The 24,281-nt window shown below is 41.1% G+C and overlaps 1 protein-coding gene across 3 annotated transcripts in view; it reads left to right on the top strand.

The window, feature by feature from the left end:
- Fam20b (FAM20B glycosaminoglycan xylosylkinase) overlaps window positions 1-24,281 on the top strand; it is a 43,556-nt gene that overhangs the window by 16,277 nt on the left and 2,998 nt on the right. For 2 of the 3 annotated variants that reach the window (XM_042674300.1, XM_042674301.1), the window contains exons 3-7: window positions 4,955-5,041; window positions 9,963-10,072; window positions 12,989-13,160; window positions 15,919-16,110; window positions 19,854-19,913. In XM_042674300.1, coding sequence (XP_042530234.1) covers window positions 4,955-5,041; window positions 9,963-10,072; window positions 12,989-13,160; window positions 15,919-16,110; window positions 19,854-19,913 — 621 coding nt within the window. The remainder of the gene's footprint in view (window positions 1-4,954; window positions 5,042-9,962; window positions 10,073-12,988; window positions 13,161-15,918; window positions 16,111-19,853; window positions 19,914-24,281) is intronic. The other variant, XM_042674302.1, reaches the window with a different exon arrangement.

The raw sequence follows: 24,281 nt of genomic DNA, 5'->3' as shown, positions 1-24,281 counted from the left end.
CAAAGTGGTTAAACAAGTTTACACTCCCACCAACAATGCAGTAGGGTTCCCTTCTGGCCAGCATCTGTTGTTATTAGAGTTCTTGATTATCTACTTCCAGTTTTAAATGGTTAATTGTAGATAAGAGTCTCACGGGGACTTTTCTGCCCAAGCAGCTTCAAGCCACTGTCCTCAGAGCTCAGCCTCCTGAGTAACTAGATTACAGGCCTCTAGCACTTGGCTCAGTGAACTTTTGACAGAATAATACCTTCATATTTCTTGTTGCAGTAGAGGAAGAACTATTAGGAAAAGATACAAAATTAAATTTCCTTTATTAACAACTATTAAAAGATAGGTAGAGAATGAATATATTTAGGATCTCAAAAAAGATCACTGTTTGCCTGGAACTGGGAAGTTTGAGGTATGGAAGACAGGGTAATTAGGCAAGTTAATAAAATACAATAGAGGCTGATGGCATACCCTTCTGCAGAAGTGAATATTGCTTAGTTGAGAACCAGGCATTATGGTGTGTGCCAGAAATCCCAAAATTTGGGAGGCTGGGACAGGAGAAGCAAGAGTTTTAGGCCAGCATAGGCTACTTGGGAGAAGTTGTAATAAATCAATAAATACAGACAGACCTTTAGGAAGTAGAAAATTCATTGAACCAAGGCATGGTGGTTCACATCTGTAATTCCAGCCATTATAGAGGCTAAAATAGGGAGAAGGTGAGTTTGAGAGCAGCCTAGGTGACAAACTGAGTACCACCCTAGCCTGTCCAGAGAAAAAAAGAAGGGAGGGAGGGAAAGAAAAGAAAAGAAAAGGTCTGATTTCCTAATAGTGTAGTGAGTATACACCTTTTTCCAGGCTTTACACCAAGTATTTTTGAGTCTGTTAATATGTTTAACCTTAGAGGCAATTCAGTACTTTTCTAGAATAAGAAACTGAGGCTTAAGTAAGTTAACTTGAAAGGGTCACAACGTAATAATTGGTGGAGTTTGAGTTTGAACTCAAGTATATCAGTTTTAAACAGTTTACACACACATGCGTGCGTGTGTGCACACGCCTTTCTGTATTTGCTTGTTATACACTTGATGATGTGGAGCACCTATCATCAAAAACTGCTGATTTCGTTTGAAGTATGATTTTTGTAGCCTGGAAGATTAGCAGCATAAGCAAAGGTGGGGGAAAAGAAAAAAATAAAATTTATATAGAAAGAAATGAAATATGAGCATTTTGTGTTTAAATAAGAGGGGTTCCTCTTCACATGCACTCTTTCTACACTAGAGATAGTTTCGATGTATTAGAAAAATAGATATGTCTGATCAGGTGTTTTGTAGACAGGCCTGATGTGTGAGAGGGGACTAGAGACCACACTGGTTGAGTAGGGGAGGTAGCCACAAATAAGTGTAGAAACCTTAGTTACTTCTTGTTCACCTCATACCTCTTTCTACTTCTGCTTTTTTTTTTTGTCAGTCCTGGGGCTTGAACTCTGGGCTTGGATGCTGTCCCTGCACTCTTCAGCTCAAGGCTAGCACTCTACCACTTAAGCCAAAGCACCACCTTGATCCTTTGATCTCAGCCTCCTGAGTAGCTAGGATTACAGGTGTGAGCCACCAGCACTCAGGTTACTTCTGCACTCTTTATGTTCTCTTCCAGATCATCCAAAAAAAAAAAAAAAACCATTCCCACTCTTCTCTGAAAATGCTCATAATATCCAGGTGTTTCTATTATCCACTAGGCAAAACCTACCCTCCACAGCCTAGTGATCAAGAACCTTACAGTCTGGCCCTCCTCTCTGCAGGGTCTCAGCTTTCCTCTCTCATCTTCTAAGTAACCTATGCCTTCATACTCCCAGGCAACCTCCCTGGCCATCAGCAAGATGTATGAACCGCTGCAGAAGGTGGTACCTTCCTTAGTCATTTTACTTGCTACCCAGTGTTGGTTTATACTGGGCTCTGTCCCAGGCTGGGAAGATAGGTGTAGGTTTAAGTACTTGTGTAGAAATTGGCTGCAGTCCCTGAACACCCAACAAAATGCTATTCTGACCCTCTCAGGCCTCACAGCTATTCAGTCTTGCAGTAAGTGCAAGTTAATGTCCTCGGTCAGACTCTGATGTCCTTCACAAGAATGATAGGAATGATTTATTGGCTGTTACTGTATAACTTTTGCTGCTCTGTCAGTGACGTAAGATGGATTGCTCTCTGCTGAAAGGAGAATACAAATCCTCACTGCCAAGTCAAGACATGTATCTTTCTTTAATAGCCTCTGTGGTTTCAGCATCTGGAACTGGGTTGTCCACACCCTCCTCAGAGATAGAAGGTGTGTATAGGTAGATGACATGTTTAGGAACATAGACACACTATTATTTACACATTTTCCCTCAACCTTGTCAAAGTGATTTTTTTTTAATATGGCTGTCCATTCAGGCAGTAAATTGATTTTATATGGGCAAAATTAAGCTATCGTGGGAAAAGAATGTAAAGCAGGGGCCTAGGACTGGGTAGAAATAAAAGGGATGATCTCAGGACATGCTAAAATGAACCTTAGAGACCAGATAGATGGTCCTTTCATATCTCACATAGACAAAACGAGCTAAAGATTCACATCTCATGACTGAGATGTAATTCTTTGGATTCTTCTTCCCTCCCTCCTTGCTAGTCTACCTCCCAAAATTCCTGGGTTCCTCTACGTATTTATATTTCACTCTGAGAAGCCTTTACATGTATTGCAAAGCTCTGTGATATTTCACTGTACAGAATGTATTGTGCATTATCTCTTACCTTGCTGTGACACCACTGAAGTTCTGAAAAAATATTTCCCAGCGGGGTGACAGCCTACACCTATAGGAAAGAGAAAAGTGCTTGTTACAGCATCAGCTTTTGCTGTAGTGGTATTTCAAAACTGCTTTTAGAGGCAACTTATTGGCCATGCTGAGAAAAAACTAGTGCCCAGTAGATGGTAACACTTTACTGTCTTATAACATGATTTGCTTCATCACTTTGCCTTGAAGATAGGAGACTTGACTTCCTATTCTAAGGTAATTTAAGTTGAAGGTCACGTTTATAGTAACATTTTTTTACTTCCCCTTAGGTATTTCTTTCGTTCGTGGCTGGGGGGAGGGTATTTTTCTGCTCAAGGCTGGCATTCTATTGCTTAAGCTACACCTCCACTTCTGGCTTTTTTGATGGTTAATTGAAGATAAGAGTCCCTTGAATTTCTCTGCCAAACTGGATTTGAACCGCAATCCTTAGATCTCAGCTTCCTGAATAGCTAGGATTACAGTATGAGCCATCAGTGCCCATCTCTCCATAGCTATTTCAGCATTGGAATTTCTACTGTTCTTAGTGGAACTGCTGGTCTTCGATCTCAACTTATTTCTACTTCATAGTTCCCTTGTAAAGCCTAGTAGGTTTCCTTTGATTCAGGAATGAAAATAAACATTAAAGTTCATAGGTAAATTAAATAATTTCTTCCCAATAAAAAGGCTTAAATATACTGGGCGCTGGTGGCTCACACCTGTAATCCTAGCCACTCAGGAGGCTGAGATAGAAGGATTGCAGTTCAAAGCCAGCTCAGGCAGGAGTCTTTGAAACTCTTTATCTCCGATAAACCACCAGAAGACCAGAAGTGGCGCTATAGCTCAAGTGGTAGAGCACTCGCCTTGAGCTGAAGAGCTGAGGGACAGCGCTCAGGCCCAGAGTTCAAGCCCCATGACCTACCAAAAAAAAAAAAAAAGGCTTAAATATTTCCTTCTCCCTCTCCTCCCCTTTGCTAAGAAGCCCATGTTGACCTAGAACTCCCTATGTAGTCCAGGCTGATTTCAAGCTTGAAATCCTATGTCAGCCTCCTGAAGACTGGGATTATAAAAACGTGCTACTGTGCCTGGTGAAATAGTATCTTTAAAGATGTTAGTAGAAGGAAAATATTCCTGTTTTCATTACCCTCTGGTTATGCATATGGTATAAAATTACCAGAATGCATTTAAGGTGAAAGAGACCTTAGAAATTACCTCTAAGTTCAGTCTCTAGTCTTGCACAAAGGGAATCTGATACACAGAGAAGAGAACAGTTATGTTTAAAGCTATCCCAACCATCACTTTGCATCCAGGGCTCCTTCCCCCATAAGAAGATTGATTATTTTAGCAGCTTTTTTCAGAAGCACCTTTGCCTTCTTATTAATAACAACTGAGCTGGCTTTAAACCATGACCCTCTAGATCTCAGTCTCTTGAGTAGCTAGGATTCAGGTGTGAGCCACCGGTACTCAAGAAACTTAAGCTTCTATTGTAAACCTACCACAACTATTTCAATAAGCAAAAGTTTTATTATTTCTTTAATTCTATCCAATAAACATTTTAGTAAACGTTTATTAAGTACCAGCACTATGCTGGCTATATGAAAATGATTCTTGCCTTCTAGAAAATTATGTGATTATACTTAAACTACATTGAAAACCCTTTGGGGGGGAGGGTAAAAATAACTTCTTGCTCTGAGCACTGGTGGCTCATGCCTATAATCCTAGCTACTCAGGAGGCTGAGATCTGAAGATCACAGTTCAAAGCCAGCCCAGGCAGGGACGTCCATAAGACTCTTTATCTCCAGTTAACCCCAGAAAACTGGAAGTGGCTCTATGGCTCAAAGTGGTAGAGCACTAGCCTTGAGAGGAAGAACGCTCAGGGACAGCACATAGGCCCTGAGTGCAAGTCCCATGACTGACCAAAAAAATATCCCACAACGTCTTGCATGTTTTATTCATTGAGTAATTGCTGAGGCTGATAAAGAATTCTTTCTGTCTCTGCCTTATCTTCATGCCATCTACCAGCAATTTGTGGGTTACAAAATTGTTTTGGGATTGAGAAAAGAGGTGTGTATGGAGCAGAATTAGACTTGCTAAGATGTGTGTTCTACCTTTCATACTATGACCTTTCATACTAATGCAATTAATATCTACACCTGTGCTTCCCATTCTTTTTTGCAGGTATAGCCGAGACTATATAGTAGAAGGAGAGCCATATGCTGGTTATGATAGACACAATGCAGAGGTTGCAGCTTTTCATTTAGACAGGTATGTGTGATCCCAACAAATTATGTTCACTTTGTTTCCTTTCCTTTGCTTCCTTGAGCCTAGGCATTGGTGGCTCATGCCTGTAATCTAGCAACTCAGGCGGCTGAGCTTTGAGGATTACAGTTTGAAGCCAGACCAAGCAGAAAAGTTCATGAGAACTCTTATCTCCAACTAACTTCCAAAAAACTAGACATAGAGCTATGGCTCCAGTGGTAGAGTGCTAGTCTTGAGCAAAACAGCTTATAGACTGTGTCCAGGCCCTGGAGTCAAGCCCAGGACTGGCACCAAAAAAAAAAATCTCTCTTGAAGAGTACCTGTGAACTTTTTTCTACAGGGTGACACACTAGCAATCTTTCTTGTAGTTTTGTGAGTACTTAATAATTTGGGGAAAAAATAATAATTTGAGTGATACCAGGAATGCCAAGTAAGTTACATATTTTAACTAGACTTCTGCTTACTTTCAGTTCAACCTAGCATGCCTTCTGTTATTCTCATGAGTTATTTGTTATTACCAGGAGTGAAGATATTGGTAAATAAGTATCAAGCTGAAAATTGAAATCTGAACTCAAATCCCTGAATGAATTGTCCATTGGTTGGATCTGGCAATCCCATTGGGTTTTTTTGTTTTTGTTGTAATACTGACCTAGCCTTTCTACTGGAAGCATACAACATGAATTATATAACTAAATGTATTGTTCTTCATATAAAATATATGTAGTTTTAAAAAAGCAGAGTAATTTCATATGAACAGATATGAATTCAAATTTATTAGATGAGGGAAGTTAATACATTTTTTCAGCAGGATATGAGTTGGGAATTTCTTAGCCAAACTGCTTGGAATCCCAGTTACTTTCTTACTAGCTTTCCAATTTGGTATATTGATGGACTCTTTTATTTTTTACTTTTTTTTTTTTTTTAATTCTGATGTTACTGGAGCTTAACTCAGGGCTTTTGTTTGCTAGACAGTCAGTCTACTACTTGAACCATACCTCCAGACCTTTTTATGCACTGGTTTTGTTTTTGAGTTAGGCTCTCACTTTTTGCTTGGGCCAGCACTGTACCATGATCCAACTATTTTACATTTCCTGTTATATCTTGGTACATACCAGCATACTCAGTTTCTTCCATTGAGATGGACTCTTGCAGGCTGGCCTGGAACAGTGAGCCTCCTGATCTTAGCTCATATAGCTGGGATGACAGATCCATGCCACTGTATCCAGCTGTTTGTGGAGAAGTGCTCTTTTATGTATGCAGAAGTGGTCTTTTATGTATGCTTGAGCTTTCCTTGAACCACAGTCTTCCCAACTTCAGCCTCCCAAGTAACCTGTTTATCAGTGTGAGCTAACAGCTACTGGCTAATATATGGACAGACTTTAAAAGAAATGATTCCGAGTATTTGTTTAATAAATTAGTCTTATAACGAAATCAGGAAAAATATAGGTGAGGTTTCCATCTGTTCTTGATTGGGAAGGATTTCCTATGTGTTTATACAAATCCACATATGCACTAAAACTCAGGTAGAATATGGGTAAGAACTTAAGCAGTTAACAAAACAGTAGGAGCTGTCAATTGCTAATATGTATGGGAATAAGCCTTTCCTCACTAGAAACTTTATTTATTTATTTATTTACTTAGTGGTCAACTGACCAAACTCTGGGCCTAGATGCTGTCCCTCAGCTCTTCAGCTCAAGGCTAGTGCTCTACCACTTGAGCCATAGTGCCACTTCCAGCATTTTCTGCTTATGTGGTGCTGAGGAATCGAACCCAGGGCCTCATGCATGAAAGACAAGCACTCTACCACTGAGCCACCTTCCCGGCCCCCTCACTAGAAACTTTTAAAAATCGAGTTTAATAATACAGTTACTATTTTCACCAGTTGAAAATAGCACAGGTTTAAAATGATGTTTTGTAAATTGGCAGGAATACATTGAAATTCCAAATTATAATAGCGTTAATTATGATAGTGTTAATTTCAACCTTTCTGTTAAGAACTCATCTACTGGGCTCTGGTGACTTACATCAGGAGGCTAAGTTCTGAGGATTCTGTTTTGAAGCCAGCCTGGGCAGGAAAGTCTGTGAGACTCTTAACTAATCATCAGAAAGCCAGAAGTTGCAGTATGTCTCAAGTGGCACAGTCCCCCAGACTTGAGTGAAAAAGAGGCAGCACCCAGGCCCTGGGTTCAAGTCCTAATACCAGCAAACACACATAAAAAGAACTCTGCCATTTTTTGTCAAGACAATATTCATACCCATTAAATGAATAAATTTCTTTTTATTCACATGCCTAAGACATAGCTGGAACATATTAAAGAGAAACGATAAAATATTTAAAGCTAGATACAACTGTCATAGCTGTAGCATTTTGTAGTAGTCAAAGCTAATAGCAACTTAAGTATATCCTGATAAGAAAGAAGTTAAATAAATGTTTATAATGCTATGGCTTTTTTTTTTTTTTTTTTTTTTTGTCGGTCGTGGGGCTTGAACTCTGGGCCTGGGCGCTGTCCCTCAGCTCTTCAGCTCAAGGCTAGCGCTCTACCACTTGAGCTACAGCGCCACTTCCGGTTTTCTGGTGGTTTATTGGAGATAGGAGTCTCACGGTCTCTCCTGCCCGGGCTGGCTTTGAACCGCGATCCTCAGATCTCAGCCTCCTGAGTAGCTAGGATTACAGGCGTGAGCCACCAGCGCCGGGCAATGCTATGACTTTTTGCTGCTTCTTTTTGCTGCTTCTTTTTAAGACCTAGTGGCAGAGAGTTGGCTAAATCCTATTCCCCCTCCTAAATGGCACATTAGAATTCAGATTTTATTTGCCTATTTCCTACCAGCAGATCATGAAGATCCTTATTTCCAGACCAATATTCTATATTATCCATCATAGTAATTTTTATTATATATATATATATATATATATATGAAGTGTTATTATTTTATTTTATATTTCCCCAGTTACATGCAAAGTTTATCTTTTTTATAGTATACCTGTTTATTAAGTAGATTGAAATATTCTTGTATAGAAATGATTGTTTTTAATGTGAATTGAATATAATGACTTGTACTTGGAGGGTCTTTTGTTTAAAAGTTCTTCCCTAACTCAAATCCAGATATTCTGTGGCCAGCCTCACTGTCTCCTTTGCTAACTGCCACCCAGCCAGCTTTAGGTGCCACGGTGAAACTGCCCCCTCATCACTAAGCTGGCTGCTTTTCTTTGATTGGCAGTTGTCAATGCATAGAAAGAATACTGCCCACCCTTTTTGTCCATCCATGACTCCTGACACTTTTCTGCTTTGACTTGTGTTTCTCTACTACACTCAGACCTAGCTGCCTTCTCTTGCCTCGTGTTTCTCTTTGTTATTTTCCATTCATATATTTCCATGTGTTTCATTCATCTCCTTGCTTTTGTGGCTTTTCTAAGATTAGGGTTAGGATAGAACCAGTCCTAAACAGATCATTTGTTCTTTTAAGTCTTTCAAATGGCATGGAGAAAGGCTTCTGATACAATAATGAGTAAAAAGCAAGATACAAAACTGCATACAGTATAAGCCCTATTATATGTGTATGCATAAGCTGGAGTGGATGTTTATATATACATGTAAGGAAAACATGTTTATATGACAAAAATGTCAGTAACTATTTCTGGATCGTTGAATTGTGGGTGATTTCTGTTTTCACTATCGAATTTCTCTGGGCTTCAAGTTCTACATCTCTTGCCTGGGCAATGTGTTTTTAGCCAGGCAATGTCATTTAAAAAAAAAAATTGTTGCCGGTTGCTGGTGGCTCACGCCTGTAATCCTAGTATTCAGGAGACTGAGATCTGAGGATTGCAGTTCAAAGCCAGACTGGGGAGGAAACTATGTGAGACTCTTATCTCCAGTAAATCACCCAAAAAACCAAGAGTGGTGCTGTAGCTCAAGTGGTAGAGCGCTAGTCTTGAGCTAAAGAGCTGAGGGACAGCACCCAAGCCCAGAGTTCAAGCCCCATGACTGACCAAAAAAAAAATTTCTGTTTTCAGCTGGTACTAGTGACTCACACATGAATCCTACCTACTTAAGATACTAAAATCTAAACGATCATGGTACAGGGCCAGCTTAGGTAGAAAAGTTCACTAGACTCCCATCTCCAAAGTCACCAGCAAAAAGCCTGTCTGGAGGCATATCTCAAATGGTAAAATACCACAAGGGCCTAGCAAGTTTGAGTCCCTAAGTTCAAATCTCCCTTCCCAGTACCTCAAAAAAAAAAAAAAAAGATTGTTTTCGACTGCATTAGAGAGACCGTTAAATCTGAGTTGCCCTGTTTGTTCTTTTTTTTTTATTGTGAAAATACTGTACAGAGGAGTTACAATTACATGGGCAAGATAATGAGTACATTTCTTATCAAGCATTGTAGCCTCCTCCTTTGTTTCCCCTTCCCATCCCTTCCCATCCTCCCCTCCCCCCGCCCCCCAATCCTCCCCTCCCCCCCACGAAAGTTGTAAAGTTTGTTTTCGACATAACGACTTGTACATCTCATTGTTGCAATGGGTCCACTGTGCCCTGTTTGTTCTTTTAGGTCCATCTGCATAGTTTTGTCAGTGTGCTATTTTATATAAGCTTTAACCTATGAACTTAAGTCCAAGTTTTTCTAATGCTTCGTTTAAATTTTAAATTTTTACTAGGAAAATTTCCTAAGTAGAGGTAGAAAGGATAATATAAAGATCCCATATCCCCATTCCCTAGATTCAACAGCTACTGACATTTGGTACAGCTCGCCTTTCACACCTTTTTGCTGGAGTGTAAAATTACAAACATTTTGACATGATATTCATAAACGTTTATTCTTTAAAAAAAAAGATAGCATCTAATAGGATTCACCATAATTTTTGCAACTATTATTTAAAGTTAATCCCCAAATATTTTTTTTACTTTTCTTCTTCAACTTTCGAAACCAGGATTCTGGGCTTCCGCCGAGCTCCCTTGGTGGTTGGCAGATTTGTTAATCTTCGGACAGAAATCAAGCCTGTTGCCACGGAGCAGCTGCTGAGCACCTTCCTAACTGTAGGTAAGAAGATTATAGAGGACTTCTAGATAGGGGAAGAGATAATAAGTTAAATGAGGTATCATTGAGCAAGCTGGTTTGTGTCTTTTAGGACTTGAAGAATTCAAGGGAATGTAAAAGCAAATAGGCAACCTGATCTCAGGTTAGTGGGGGAATTGGATATAAAAGTAGATAGCAGAAAATTGAAAGTTTTCCCAATGTACTCTCAATAGTACTTCTACAGTAGAAAGTATGAAGTTATTTATTGGTAGTGAAAGTAAATGATAACTTTATTTTCTTCTGTTTAGTTTTACTACTAAGTCTCAAATCCAGGATTTTGCCTAAAATGAGTCTTCATATCATTGGCTTTGTTATTTTCTCAAACGTGTGTGTGTGTGTGTGTGTGTGTGTGTGTGTGTGTGTGTGTCTGGCTCTGTTATTTTCTCAAACGTGTGTGTGTGTGTGTGTGTGTGTGTGTGTGTGTGTGTGTGTGTGTGTATGCTCAGTTGAAAACTGTCGCCTTAGAATTGAATAAATCTTGAGGCAACTCTGTAAGATAATGAAACGTTCCCTTGTAGGGTGGCTTTAGGCTCTGCCTTTCCTACTCTGCTAGGATTCATTTATAGCTCACTATACATAAAACAGGCTCCAATTTCCATTATCTCACTCTCAGGCAAGGGACATGAACTAAAGTTCTCATTCTTGTTCTGATTAGAAAGCGGGAAATTCACAGGTGCTATGTCTTGTTTCCTCTTCATGGTGACTATGGTTTTCTTATATATCACAAAAGCATAGTATCACTGATTTGTTTCAGATATTTTCTTTTTTTGCCGGTCCTGAGGCTTGAACTCTGTGCCTGGGTACTGTCCCTGAGCTCCTTTTGTTCAAGGCGAGCACTCTGCCACTTGAGCCACAGTGCCACTTGTGGATTTTTTGAGTAGTTTATTGGAGTTGAGTCTCATGTAGTTTCTTGCATGGATTTGCTTCAAACTGTGATCCTCAGATCTCCGCCTCCTTAGTAGCTCGGATTACAGTAGTAGTGAGCCGCCTGCACCCAGCTTCAGATCTTATCTGTTCTTTGCTTTGCTTTAATTGGTGTGAGGCTGGAGTCTGGGCCCTGTCTTTAAGCTCTTCATCTTAAGGCTAGCACCCTATCACTTGAGCCACAGTACCACTTTCAGTTTTCTGGTGGATAATTGGAGATAAGAGTCTCAAAGACTTTCTTGCCTGGGCTGGCTTTGAACCTCAGTCCTCAGATCTCAGCCTCCTGAGTAGCTAGGATTTCAGGCGTGAGCCATCAGTGCCCAGCATTTTGGCCTATTTCATGTTGTTGTATTTTAAAAATTGTTTCTCAGCTAAGAGGTATGACTCAGTACTCCAGCACTACAGATTATCTCACTCTTTACACTCAACAGTTGAGCAACTAACTGTTATCTCCATTTTCTAAAGAAGATATGGAGAGGTGAAAGGATATACCTAATCTTGTCACCTCTTAAATCTTTTATGTTTTAAGACTGAGGTACAGCTCAGTGGTTAAGTGCTTTCTTAGCATTTATGAAGCTCTGGGTTTGATCCCAGCACCCCCCAAAGAGAAATATATATGTATGTGTATGTGTATATAATAATATAATACATATTTTATATATAAATCTAAATATGCTTAGTATTTGTTAATGTTTAAATCTAGAAATCTAATGCAGACCCAAAATTCTTAACTAATACGCTATATTTTGTGTGTGTGTGTGTGTGTGTGTGTGTGTGTGTGTGTGTGTGTGTGTGCAGTGTGTGTGTGCTTGAACTCAGAGCCTGTCCTTTAACTTTTCCAAACTCAAGTGTTCTAACACTTGAGCCATAGTTCTACTGCCACTTTTTTTTCTTTTGAGGGGGGGGTGGGTCCAGTCGTGGGGCCTGAACTCTGGGCCTGGGCACTGTCCCTCAGCTCTTGGCTCAAGGCTAGTGCTCTACCACTTGAGCCACAACACCACTTCCGGCTTTTTTCTTATGTGGTGCTGAGGAACGAACCCAGGGCCTCAGACATGCGAGAGCTCTACCACTGAGCCACCTTCCCAGTCCTACTTTTTTTTTTTTTCTTGATGGTTAATTGGAGATCAGAGTTTCACTGACTTTCCTGTCCAGGTTGGCTTTGAACTGGGATCCTCAAGTCTCAACATTCTGAGTAGTTAAGTTTATAGGCATGAACCACGGGTGCCAGGCACAACTAACAGGTTTCATATAAGCTATGTTTTGTTTGCTTGTATGTTATTGTTGTTCATTTTTACACTAGAAACTGAATGTGAGTGTGCCCATTACTACTTAAATGTCATTGTTTCTAGGACAGCATAGGATGTGTGTGTGTGTGCATATGAATATCCGCATATGTATCTTTTTCTGTATGTCTGGGTATCGATTAAGACTTTTGATTAAAACCAGTATCTCCAATTCTAGTTGGTGATAGGTTTTAGACTGGCCATCTTCCTGCTGTATGTTCAACTTCTCCATCTATGAGACACTTGGTTTCTGTTATCCCTAATCTGTTCACTTGTTTGCTTTTCCCTTTTCAACATATATAACTGAACTGAGCACAGGTCCCCTTTCTTCTTCCTCTTGGTACTTTAACTAGAACCTCTTTGCTGCTGAAAAACAAGAAGATACTTCTTTTCTCTTTAATCAGAAGAGTTTACAAAGGTTCTGTGATGGTAGTTGACTTCTGACACATGCCAGATAGAAGAAAGAAGGGAGATTTACTTTCTAATATGTGCCCGTTTATACTTTTTGGATTTTTTTTTTTTATACCATCTGAACTATATAATAGGAAGTTCAGGATTCTCACTTTCTTAAGGCCTGCTTACATTGCTGCTTTCATTTCCCTGTTTGGGAAGATTTGGGAGTTTTTTGGTTTTTTTTTTCTTTAAGTGTGTTTGGATCCTTTCCATCCTTTAGGAAACAATACTTGTTTCTATGGGAAGTGCTATTACTGCCGAGAAACAGAGCCAGCATGTGCCGATGGAGACACAATGGAGGGATCTGTTACACTTTGGCTCCCAGATGTGTGGCCTCTGCAGAAGCATCGACACCCCTGGGGGAGGACTTACAGAGAAGGCAAATTAGCCAGGTAAACGTTCCTGTGAGCCACTACTTAATTCTTCCAGGGCCAGGCCGGATGCCAGTCCTAAATAGAAGCCAGCTGTTCTATCCAAAAATAAGAGTTCTCGAGTCAGGGGCAACCTGTTAAGCAGGGACTTTCTTCTCTGTTTTGTTGTTGTTTGCGTTTTTATTTTGTTGGTTTTGTTTTATTTTTTTTTTCCTGTTGGTCAAGGGGCTTAAGCTCTGGGCGTAGGCACTGGCCCTGAGCTCTTTAGCTCAAGGTGAGTGCTCTACCACTTGAGCCACAGTGCCACTTCCAGTTTTCTGGTGGTTAATTGGAGATCAGAGTCTCATGGACTTTCCTGCCTGGTCTGGCTTTGAACCATGATCCTCAGATCTTAGCCTCCTGAGTAGCTAGGATTACAGGTGTTTTTAGTAGCCACTGTATTAGCTTTCTGTCACTGTTAACAAATACATGAGGTCAATCAACTGAAAAGGAGGAGAAATTTCTTTTGACTCATAATTTCAAAGATTTTAGTCCATAGTCTCTTGACTACATTGCTTCGGGCCTAAAATGGTACAGTGCTTTGTGGCAGAAGCACAAGGTGGAGGAGGCTGCTTGCTTCAATGTGGCTGGGAAGCAGAGGGGGGGGGCGGTGGCCGAGGCTCTGATGTCCCCTTTACACATGCTCTTTTTTTTTTTTTTTTTGGCAGGTCGTGGATCTGAACTCTGGGCCTGGGCGCTGTCCCTCAGCTCTTCAGCTTAAGGCTAGCGCTCTACCGCCTGAGCCACAGCGCCACTTCTGGCTTTTTTTTTCTGCTTATGTGGTGCTGAGGACTTGACCCCAGGGCCTCATGCATGCAAGGCAAGCGCTCTACCACTGAGCCACCTTCCCAGCCCGACATAAACTTCTTATAAATGTTCCATCAGCTCCCAGTAATGCCACCGGCTGAGAATCAAGTCTTTAGTATATTATCTTTGGGAGATATTTAAAGTCCAAACCGTAACATTCTACTCGGCTCCCAATTTTACATCTCACAATGTAAAATGTGTTCAGCCCATCTCCAAGAGTCCTGAAAGTCTTTAACTGTGCCAACATTGCTGAAAAATCAGGGTTCCAGAGTCTTCTCCAAGACTCAAGGCAGACTCTTAGCTGTAAGCCCCTGAAAATAAGAAAAAAGGAACAAGTTACATATTTCCAAGATAAAAATGATGGGCTGGGAAGGTTGCTCAGTGGTAGAGCATTTGCCTTGCATGCCTGAGGCCCTGGGTTCGATTCCTCAGCACCACATAAGCAAAAAGAAAAAAGCCGGAGGTAGCACTGTGGCTCAAGTGGTAGAGAGCTAGCCTTGAGCTGAAGAGCTGAGGGACAGTGCCCAGGCCCAGAGTTCAGGCCCCACGACCGGACCAAAAAAAAAAAAAAATGATTACAAAGGTAAACATTCCGAATCATTTCAAAAATGGAGAAATAGGAAAATGAAAGGATTGGACCAAAGTAAGACTGAACTCCAGAGGGGCAAATAGTAAATCCTTTAAGCTCCATGACCACCATCCAGAGCATACAATGGTATAATGTGAACCTCAGAGACCTCGGTCAGTCCCACCCCCTATGGCCTTGCTGGTTATAGCCCATATGGCTACCCTCTTGGGCTGGCTCGGCTTACTGCCTAGAACTTCAGCAGATAGGCATTTTATTGTTCTTGCATCTCATGACTTCCTGTAGTCTCCATTGTAGCTTTGGCTTCACTCTTACAGTTTTATGTAGAAGCTACTTGCAGAAACTTCCAGGCCTTCATTTGAAATCTCAATGGAAACCTCCATAGCCCCATAATTCTAACATTCTGTATGGATGCTGCTGCTCTCTGTCACAGTAGCCAGGCTGCTTGGACTGCTGCAGCTTCTGAGTGTCTTTCTCAATGGCTGAGTAATTCCCTAGACTCTCGGTTCAGCCTGGCATCTCTCCTGTTGTTACAGAGTTCTTGACTCCTTTTTGATGGTGCTAAATATGTTGACTTGAACTTTATATGCCCTTGTTTTCTTGTCAGACTGCAAGTTTCTTTATAATTCTTTCTGCTCTATGTTTACTCGTGTTTCTCATAGTAAATACAGTTAAAATAACCATTCTGCTGCGTTCCCCCAACATATAAATGATTCTGCACCTTTAAATTTAGCTTTTCTGCTAAATCTCGGCATAGAAAAAAATGTAGACAAGTTCTCAGTCAAATGTAATATGAATGGCCTCTAATCCAATCGCCAATAGAGCCTTCTTTCCATCTGAGATTCCAGTCAGCATAGCCTTTTCTATCCCAAAATCACCCATTAACTTTTGCTTCCGGCATTCCAGCCTTTCTTTAGCCTGCTTCCCCAAACTTTTCCAAACTCAAAAGGCCTCTGAACCACAGAATACCCAAGATAAGTAAATTTAAAAAGAGGCTTTTAGCTCGTGTTTCAGGTCTTTTAGCCTTTGCTTGGTTGGCTCCATTGGTTTTGGGACTGTGGAAAGGCAGAGCATTACAATGGGAATCTGTCATAGAGTAAAGCTGCTCACTTCATTATGGTCAGGAAGCAAAAAGATAAAAGAGGTAGCATTTGGGTCCTATATTCCCTTCTGGTCATGCCCCCAGTGATTCAACTTCCTTCCACCAGCCCTTATCCTTCAGTAGCGCCACTGGCTACAACCAGTCCTTTCGCACATGGTCTTTGGGTGACTTTTAAGATCAAAACTAAATAGCCAGGTGTAGTGTTGGCACTCAGTAATGACCCTTGTGATGTTCCTTGTCTCCAGGTGGGAGTATGATGAGAGTTACTGTGATGCTGTTAAGAAAACATCCCCATATGACTCAGGCCCACGCCTTTTAGACATCATTGATACTGCAGTCTTTGATTACCTGATTGGCAATGCTGACCGACATCACTATGAGAGCTTTCAAGATGACGAAGGCGCTAGTATGCTAATCCTTCTTGATAATGCCAAAAGGTAAGACCAGCAGGACTATCGTTAGTCAGTTTCTGTATACAAAAGGATATTCTAGGGCATTGTGTTAGTCAGCTATGAGTCACTGTGACAGATACCTGAGATAAACCAATGTCAGGATGAAATGTTTATTTTGCCTCACTGTTTCAGAGATTTCAGTCAATGGCTGATGGGTTCCAAAGTATCTGGGCTTGTGATGAGGCTTGAAGCATGTAGTGGAGCAAAGTGCTCATCTCATAGCATCTGGGAAATGAAGAGGCCAGAATCTCAGTACCCTCTTCAGCTATATATCCCCAATGGGATATATGACTTTGTTCTACCAACTTCTAGTAGCACCATAGGCTGGTCACTTGTCCTTTGTATATGAGCCTTTGGAGAACACTTTAGATGTACACTAAAGCAGGTATCTAGAGCACAATTAATTTTATTTTTTTTGTCGGTCGTGGGGCTTGAACTCTGGGCCTGGGCGCTGTCCCTCAGCTCTTCAGCTCAAGGCGAGCGCTCTACCACTTGAGCTACAGTGCCACTTCCGGTTTTCTGGTGGTTTATTGGAGATAGGAGTCTCACGGTCTCTCCTGCCCGGGCTAGCTTTGAACCGCGATCCTCAGATCTCAGCCTCCTAAGTAGCTAGGATTACAGGCATGAGCCACCAGCACCCGGCCACAATTAATTTTTTTAAAAAGTCCTCCTTTTTCCACTTAGAGCCTTAGCTCTTGGTATCCCTCCTTCCCTTCCTCCTTCCCTTCATCCTGAGTAATTTCAGAGTACAGGAAATGCACCTTGAAATGCTGTTGAAAACTAGAAAGTGATCCTCTTTACAACTAGAAGCCAATTTGTCCCTATCTATATCATTCTTGGCTATGATGTTTACATAACCTCAAATCTGAGACATTCAGATTTAATCAAATAGAATTTATTTATGATTATATGGAATCTCAAGGTTTGTGCATTTTAAGCATTTGATGGTATGTTTTGTTATTTTTAAGACAGCTTAGACCCATGAGATGAGCAGTTATACAGTGATTTTATATAAAGACAAGTTAACTTTTAAGACAAGCTTATTCATTTTGAACAAATAGAACAACATCCTTATTATTGTAGGCCTGAGTTATTTAGAGAGCACATTTTATTTCCATTTTGCCCTCTGCATTTGCCAAGGGAGCCAGTTCAGTTCAAAGAAATATTTCAATTATACTATATAAGTGTTTGCTGAAGAATGCTTCCTTAGAGCCCAGAATTGCCCAGCCCTGGTTACTTCTGCAACCCACGATGCTGGGAATAAGCTTAGGCATGGCTCCTCAGCAAAGAATGCTTGAGCAGCATTTGTACCATCTTCTACTGAGCAACAGGCACCCCATGCTCTGTGAAAGTTCGTGATAGTTACAGAAAGTAAAGGGTCTATAAACAACACTACTCTTCTGACCACAGCAGGTAGTGATCAGTCCTATATTTACTCCTAAACTTTATCCTTACTTGTAAAAATGGTAGTTTTTTTGCCTGTCATGGGCGCTGTCCCTGAGCCTCTTTGTGCTCAAGGCTAGCATTCTACCACTTGAGCCACAGTGTCCCTTCCAGCTTTTTCTAAGTAGTTTATTGGTGATAAAGAGTCTAATGGACTTTACTGCTTAGGCTGGCTTCAAGCCTCAATCTTCAGATTTCAGCCTCCTGAGTAGTTACATGAGCTACCCAGCCCCTGGCGGCATGTAATACCTTATATGTCCCAAAACAGTTACTATCTTAATCCCTTTAAACTGTTGGAACAACGGTTACTTATAGACAGCAAAATTTTATTGGGCACAGTTGGGGAGGATGGAAAGTTTTAAGAACAAGGTGCCAGCAGATTCATTATCACGTGAGGAGCCATTCCTCATGGATGGTGCCTTCGATGTCCTCATGTAGTAGAAGAGGTACACAAGCGCTGCTGGCCTCTTTCCTAATGGCACAAATCCATGCATGAGATTCTTTCCTCATGATGTAGTCACTTCTTAAAGGCTTTACCTCTTAATAGTGTTGCATGGGGGGGTTAGGTATTAACATGAATTTATGGGGTGGGGATACAAATATCTCATACTGTAGCAGCTGCTTTCCCTATTATTATTGGAGAGCCTACCGTGTACTACAAGGTAGCAGACCTCCATAAATTAAGGTGAGATTTGGGGAAAAGAGTGAAAGGTTGACAAATTCTCCATAATTGCTTCTCTTTTCCCAGTTCTGAATTGTTCCCCCCTCTCCTGCTGATAGAATCAAGGCTTTGAGCTCTCAGCTTTCTTGCTCTACTATTTGAACCATACTTCTATTCTGGTATTTTACTGGTTAATTGTAGATGGAGTCCCATTAACTCTTCTGCCCTGCCTGGCTTCAAACCAAATTTGAGCCTGAGTAGCTAAGATTGCTGGTATGGCAACGATTGCTGGGTTCCTAATACCTTTTTTTCTGGTGCTGGACCTGGGGTTGGAACTCAGGGCCTAGGCATTGTCCCTGAGGTTTCTTTTTCTCTACCATTTAAGCCATAGCTCCACTTTTGGCATTTTGGTGGTTAACTGGAGATAAAGTTTCATGGCCTTTCATTTCCTGGTTAGTTTCAAACCTCAGATCTTTCTCTTTTTTTTTTCTTTTGTTGTTGTTGTTGGTCATGGGCCCTGAACTCTGGGCCTGGGCGCTGTCCCTCAGCTCTTCAGCTGTAGACTAGCTCTCTACCACTTGAGCCTCAGCCCTACTTCCGGCTTTTTCTGCTTATGTGGTGCTAAGGAATCGAACCGAGGGCCTCATGCATGCAAGGCAAGCACTCTACCACTGAGCTACCTTCCCAGCCCCTCAAACCTCAGATCTGTCATGAGTACCTAGGATCTCAGGCTTAAGCCACCAGCACTCAGCTCTATTATCTTTTTCTTTCTTTCTTTCTTTCTTTCTTTCTCTCCCTCCCTCCCTCCCTCCCTCCCTCTCCCTCTCTCTCTCTCTCTCTCTCTTTCTCTCTTTCTTTCTTTTTGGTTGATCGTGGAGCTTGAACTCTAGGCCTGGACACTGTCTTCAGCTCAAGACTAGCTCTCTACCACTTGAGCCACAGCGCCAGCACCACTTCCGGTTTTCTGAGTGGTATATTGGAGATAAGAGTCTCACGGACATTCCTGCCTGGGCTGGCTTTGAACTGTGATCCTCAGATCTCAGCCTCCTGAGTAGCTAGGATTACAGGCGTGAGCCACTGGCACTGGCTCTATTACCATTTTTATATCTGTATTGAATCAGTGTTTTCTCAGCCGTTGTGAAAACTGCAGTTTTGCCATTTGAAACTTTGCCTATATTTGCACCTTAAGGAATAGGATATTGGTAATTTTGGAGTAGAACAGTATAGCTTGTTTTTTTAACTAATGGCCATCTGCTTGTTTGGGAGAACACATAAACAAGGTTAAGAGTTCTCAAGTTAAGAGGTTTTCACATTCCATCCCTTTGGTCCATGAACTCTATACTCTGTTGCCATAGTTAGACTCCAGCAGCTTGCATACAGTATCTTAGCAGGAAATAGGGTCCTTGTAGATGAGTTATTTGTAGATACTTCAGTACAGGCTGTTACTGATGCTGTGTCTAATTGGTCATGCCCTGCTTATTTTTAATTTAAATGATTTTAGCTGCTGGAGCATGAAATTATCTAGGATTATATTTGGGTTTCATACAGAATTTGCTGTTGCTTTGATAATGAGATGAGAACTGATACTTCCACCTAATTGACTAAGTTTTAATTTGGTTTTCAGCTTTGGGAACCCCTCGCTGGATGAGAGAAGCATTCTTGCCCCTCTCTATCAGTGTTGCATGTAAGTTACGCACAGCAAACGCGTGTACCTGCACTGCCTTCTTTTTCAGGTTCGCAGAATAGCAGTACATAAGTTTTCTTGATTGTAAGTCTCTGAACAGTGCTTTTCATACTTTTTCAATCTAAAGCCCTTGGACATCCTGAGATCTTCCTGAACCAGGGAAAGGTAAAGTAATTCAAGGCTCAGAATTCATTTTTAATACTGTATGAATAGAAGTTCATAATCTCGTTAGTAATACATATCTGTGTTTGGTTTAATATCAAAATCTAATCAACTTCCTCACATGTCCTATCCCATTGTCCTCAAAATTGAAGTAAAATCTATATACATACTGGCTACAGTCCTGTTTCTTAGGGGCTTTAAGGCCCTTGCCCATCACATACCTCCTATGTTTGCATATCTTTGTTTGTTTTGTTTCTTGTGCTAGTACTGGGACTTGCACCATACCTGGGTGCTGTCTCTTTAAGTATGAAACTGTATAAACCACAAGCAGCTTTTTATAAGAATTTAATAATTGCTTTATGTCTATATCGAGAACAAAGAAAATGAGATAAAAATTGAGCTCTAAGGAGCTCCTGTCTCGGGTCATTAATTCTCATCTCATTTTAAAGTACTTATATCATTATGTGTCTGGTGCACACATTCACTCATACTGGACAGAATGTATTCTTTGGTTTCTATCTATAGACAGTTCTAGAACTGAGATCCTCCCATTCCTGAATCTAAGAGTGAGAAAAGTATGTAGAAAAATGCATCTGACTGCCAGGAAGTGTTCAGTGTTAGCCAGAAGATGGCAGCTCTTCCTGAACAAAGGCAAAGGCTTTCCTTCCCCTTGGCAGAAAGGCGGCTGTTGGAATCCTAGATCTGCCAGTTACCTGCTATATGTCCTTGAACTAGAAACATTCGTATGTGTCCTCGCAGAGGATCACAGTAGCTCAGTAGCTACGTACATCTGACCATATCAAATGATGCTAATCGAAATGAACTCAGAGATGTGGAAATGAGTTTTTGTTGTTGTTGTTGCTGTTTTTAATGTTTAATGTTGTTTTTAATGTGCATAAAGCTCAAAGAGGATGGACATGCAGATTTCTTACTCTAAATTAGTCTATAAATGCACAGAGCAGAAGAGTTTCCCCATGTGGACTACCTCAATCTTACTGCCTCTCATCCAAATTCACCCTTCAATATATTTTTAATTTTCTTTTTTTTTTCTTTGGTGTATCCCCTGTTGTCACTTTTGGATTCTGGTACCCTGTGTCTTATATATGTGTTTTTCTGATTTGGGAAGGGAAAGGGGAGTAATAAAATGGTGAGACAAAGGACAAAGGGTGAACCAATGCAACAGCGATACTCACAAGACACTGTGTTGGAAATGAACTGTACAGCATGGGGTGGGGGAGAAGCAGGAGAAAAATGAGGGAGAGGGTAACAATGTTTAACAAGAAATGTACTCTTTACCTTACTTATATAACCGTAGCCCCTGTGTATATCACCTTTATAATAAAATTAAATTTTAAAAAAGTAAAAGAAAAACTATACCTACCAGTTTCTTTAATTGTAGACAAAGATGACATGAAATGATATATGGAAGGTATACAAAAAATAGTGGATTGTGAAAATAAGAGAAAATTCTGTAGAAAACAAAAAGTTAAGTATGAGCCAGGTGCCTGTAATCCTAGCTACTCAGGAGACTGAGATCTAAGGATCACGGTTCAAAGCCAGCCCAAGCAGGAAAGTCCAAGAGACTCTTTTTTTTTTTTAATTTAATTTTATTTGTGAACATACTGTACAGAGGGGTTACAATTACATGGGCAGGATAATGTGTACATTTTTTACCAAGCATTGCAGCCTCCTCCTTTGGGAGAGACTCTTATCTCCAATATACCACTCAGAAAACTGGAAGTGGCTGGGCGCTGGTGGCTCACGCCTGTAATCCTAGCTACTCAGGAGGCTGAGATCTGAGGATCGAGGTTCAAAGCTACCCCGGGCAGGAGAGACCGTGAGACTCCCATCTCCAATAAACCACCAGAAAACCGGAAGTGGCGCTGTAGCTCAAGTGGTAGAGCGCTCGCCTTGAGCTGAAGAACTGAGGGACAGCGCCCAGGCCCATAGTTCAAGCCCCACGACCGACAAAAAAAAGAAAACTGGAAGTGCACTGTGGCTCAAGTGGTAGGGTGCTAGCCTTGATCTGTAAATGCTCAGGGACAGGGCTCAGGCCCAGAGTTCAAGCCCCACAAAACAGTAACAACAAAAAAAGTATGTACATCAAGAATCATTGCTGTTCACCTGTTAAGTATATAGAAGATGAAGTTTTGAAGCATTCACATGGCAAGTGAGACTGCTGGCCTTTCCTAGGACCTGGTCTGCTTTGCTTTCTCTTTTTTTTTTAAAAATGCCTTCCTCCCTTTCTCCCTTTCTTTTTTTTTAATTTTTAATTTTGCAGTGTAGGGATCAACCTCATTCACGGTCTCGCACATGCTGGGTAAGTGCTGTCCCACTGAGCTAAGCTGAACCTTTTTTTTTTTTTTTTTCCTTGTCAGTCATGGGGCCTGGACCCTGTTCCTCAGCTCCTCGGCTCAAGGATAGTACTCTACCACTTTGAGCCACAGCACTACTTCCAGTTTTCTGGTGTTGAATTGGAGAGAAAAGTCTCAGACTTTCTTACCTGGGCTGGCTTTGAAGTGCAATCCTCAGATCTCAGCCTCCTGAGTAGCTAGGATTACAGCCGTGAGCCACCAGCGCCCAACCTTTTGTTTTAATAGCAACAAAACTGTGCCAAAAGTAACATTTATGGGCTACCCACACATGGCTGAACTGGTAGAACACTTGCCTAGTAAATTAGAAGTTCTAAGTTCAGTCATTAGTACTTCCAAAAAAAACAAAGAATTTACTCAAGTAATCCTTAATTATATTTATTGATGCTGGGAAGTAACAGTACATATAATCAAGAATTGAAAGAAGATGTATGTTGAGTTGATAATACCAGTGTGCTTTAACCAGGAAATAGAAAGACGTCTGTTAAGCTGGGGGTATTTAATATTTAGAAATTATTAAACTTTAATGCAGCAGTGAGCATAACAAAGACGGGATGAAGGAACACAGCCTAGGAAGGAAAGACATAGAAAAGGCAACAATTTGGGCCTCCATGGAAAAGGGACAGTCAGCTCACTAACTAGCAGGGAAAGGCTGACTTCTGGAAGGTAGGCAAGCTGCAACAACCCTCTGGAGTCCAGGTGGAGTGTAGGCAGGCCGCAGTCTGGAGAGGAAGAGGTTATTTATTCAGTAGGAATCTTCTGGGCACCATTACGGCACTTTGGGGGCTTGCTGATTGAACTAGGGTGGGCGGGTAGCCTGCAAGGCTCTGGATCCTCTGTCAGGAGAGCCTCTGAAAAGTTATCACCAGTCCTAGCTGAGGCTTCAAGATTATCTTCTGGAAATTTAGATGACCTCCTTCTGTATCACCAACCCACTATTTCAGCCAGAAGCATCCAGAGAGCCCCCTTCTTCCTGCGGTATCCCTCTACTGAGAAAACTTAAAGAAGAAAGATACTTACAGGATTTCATCCACTTTGGGAGACGATATATTGAACGGTGAATTTGGATGTGAGTCCACATGGGGGAAATTCTGACACTTTGTGCTTTATAGAATTATTTAGAATAAGAAATCTGGTTACTTAGGAGGCTGAGATCTGAAGATTGTGGGTCAAAGCCAGCCAGGGCAAGGAAAGTCCTTGAGACTCTTTATCTCCAATTAACCACCAGAAAACTGGAAGTGGTGCTGTGGCTCAAGTGGCAGAGTACTGGCCTTGAGCTGAAGAGCTGAGGGACAGCACCCAGGCCCAAAGGTCAAGCCCCATGACCAACCCCCCCCCCCCCCTCAAAAAAATCTGCACGTCCATCATTTTTGTGCTTTATGCAAGCTTCGGTCTACCTAAGTCATTGCACAATAGGCTTCCATTTGCAATCAGACATTCCTGCCTATTTAGTAATCTCTTCATCCATACGGAGATTAAGAACTTTTTTTGTAGGAGAAATTGGGAGAGCTACAGTCAAGAATTCAATGTATAGCCTACAAAATTAAGAAAAGCAAGGGAAGGGGGTGCATTGGGAGGAATAGGTTAGAATGTGAAAAGGGGTGACATTTATCAAGATGCATTATACTCAAAGTACTTTGTTAAATGGCATGTCCTTTGAAGATAATAAAAACAAATAAAGCTAGGCACTACTGGTGGCCCATGCCTGTAACCCTAGTTACTAAAGAGACTGAGATTTGAGGATTGCAGTTCAAAGCCAGTATGAGCAGAAAAGACTGTAAGACTCTTCAGTTACCAACAGAAAGCTAGAAGTGGAACTGTGGCTCAAGTGGTA

This window comes from Dipodomys spectabilis, unplaced genomic scaffold, assembly GCF_019054845.1.
Source record: "Dipodomys spectabilis isolate Male_0828 unplaced genomic scaffold, ASM1905484v1 ptg000019l, whole genome shotgun sequence".
In the NCBI taxonomy this organism is placed as follows: Eukaryota; Metazoa; Chordata; class Mammalia; order Rodentia; family Heteromyidae; genus Dipodomys; species Dipodomys spectabilis.
Note: the sequence above shows the minus strand (reverse complement) of the source record. Positions and strands in the feature narration are given on the sequence as shown.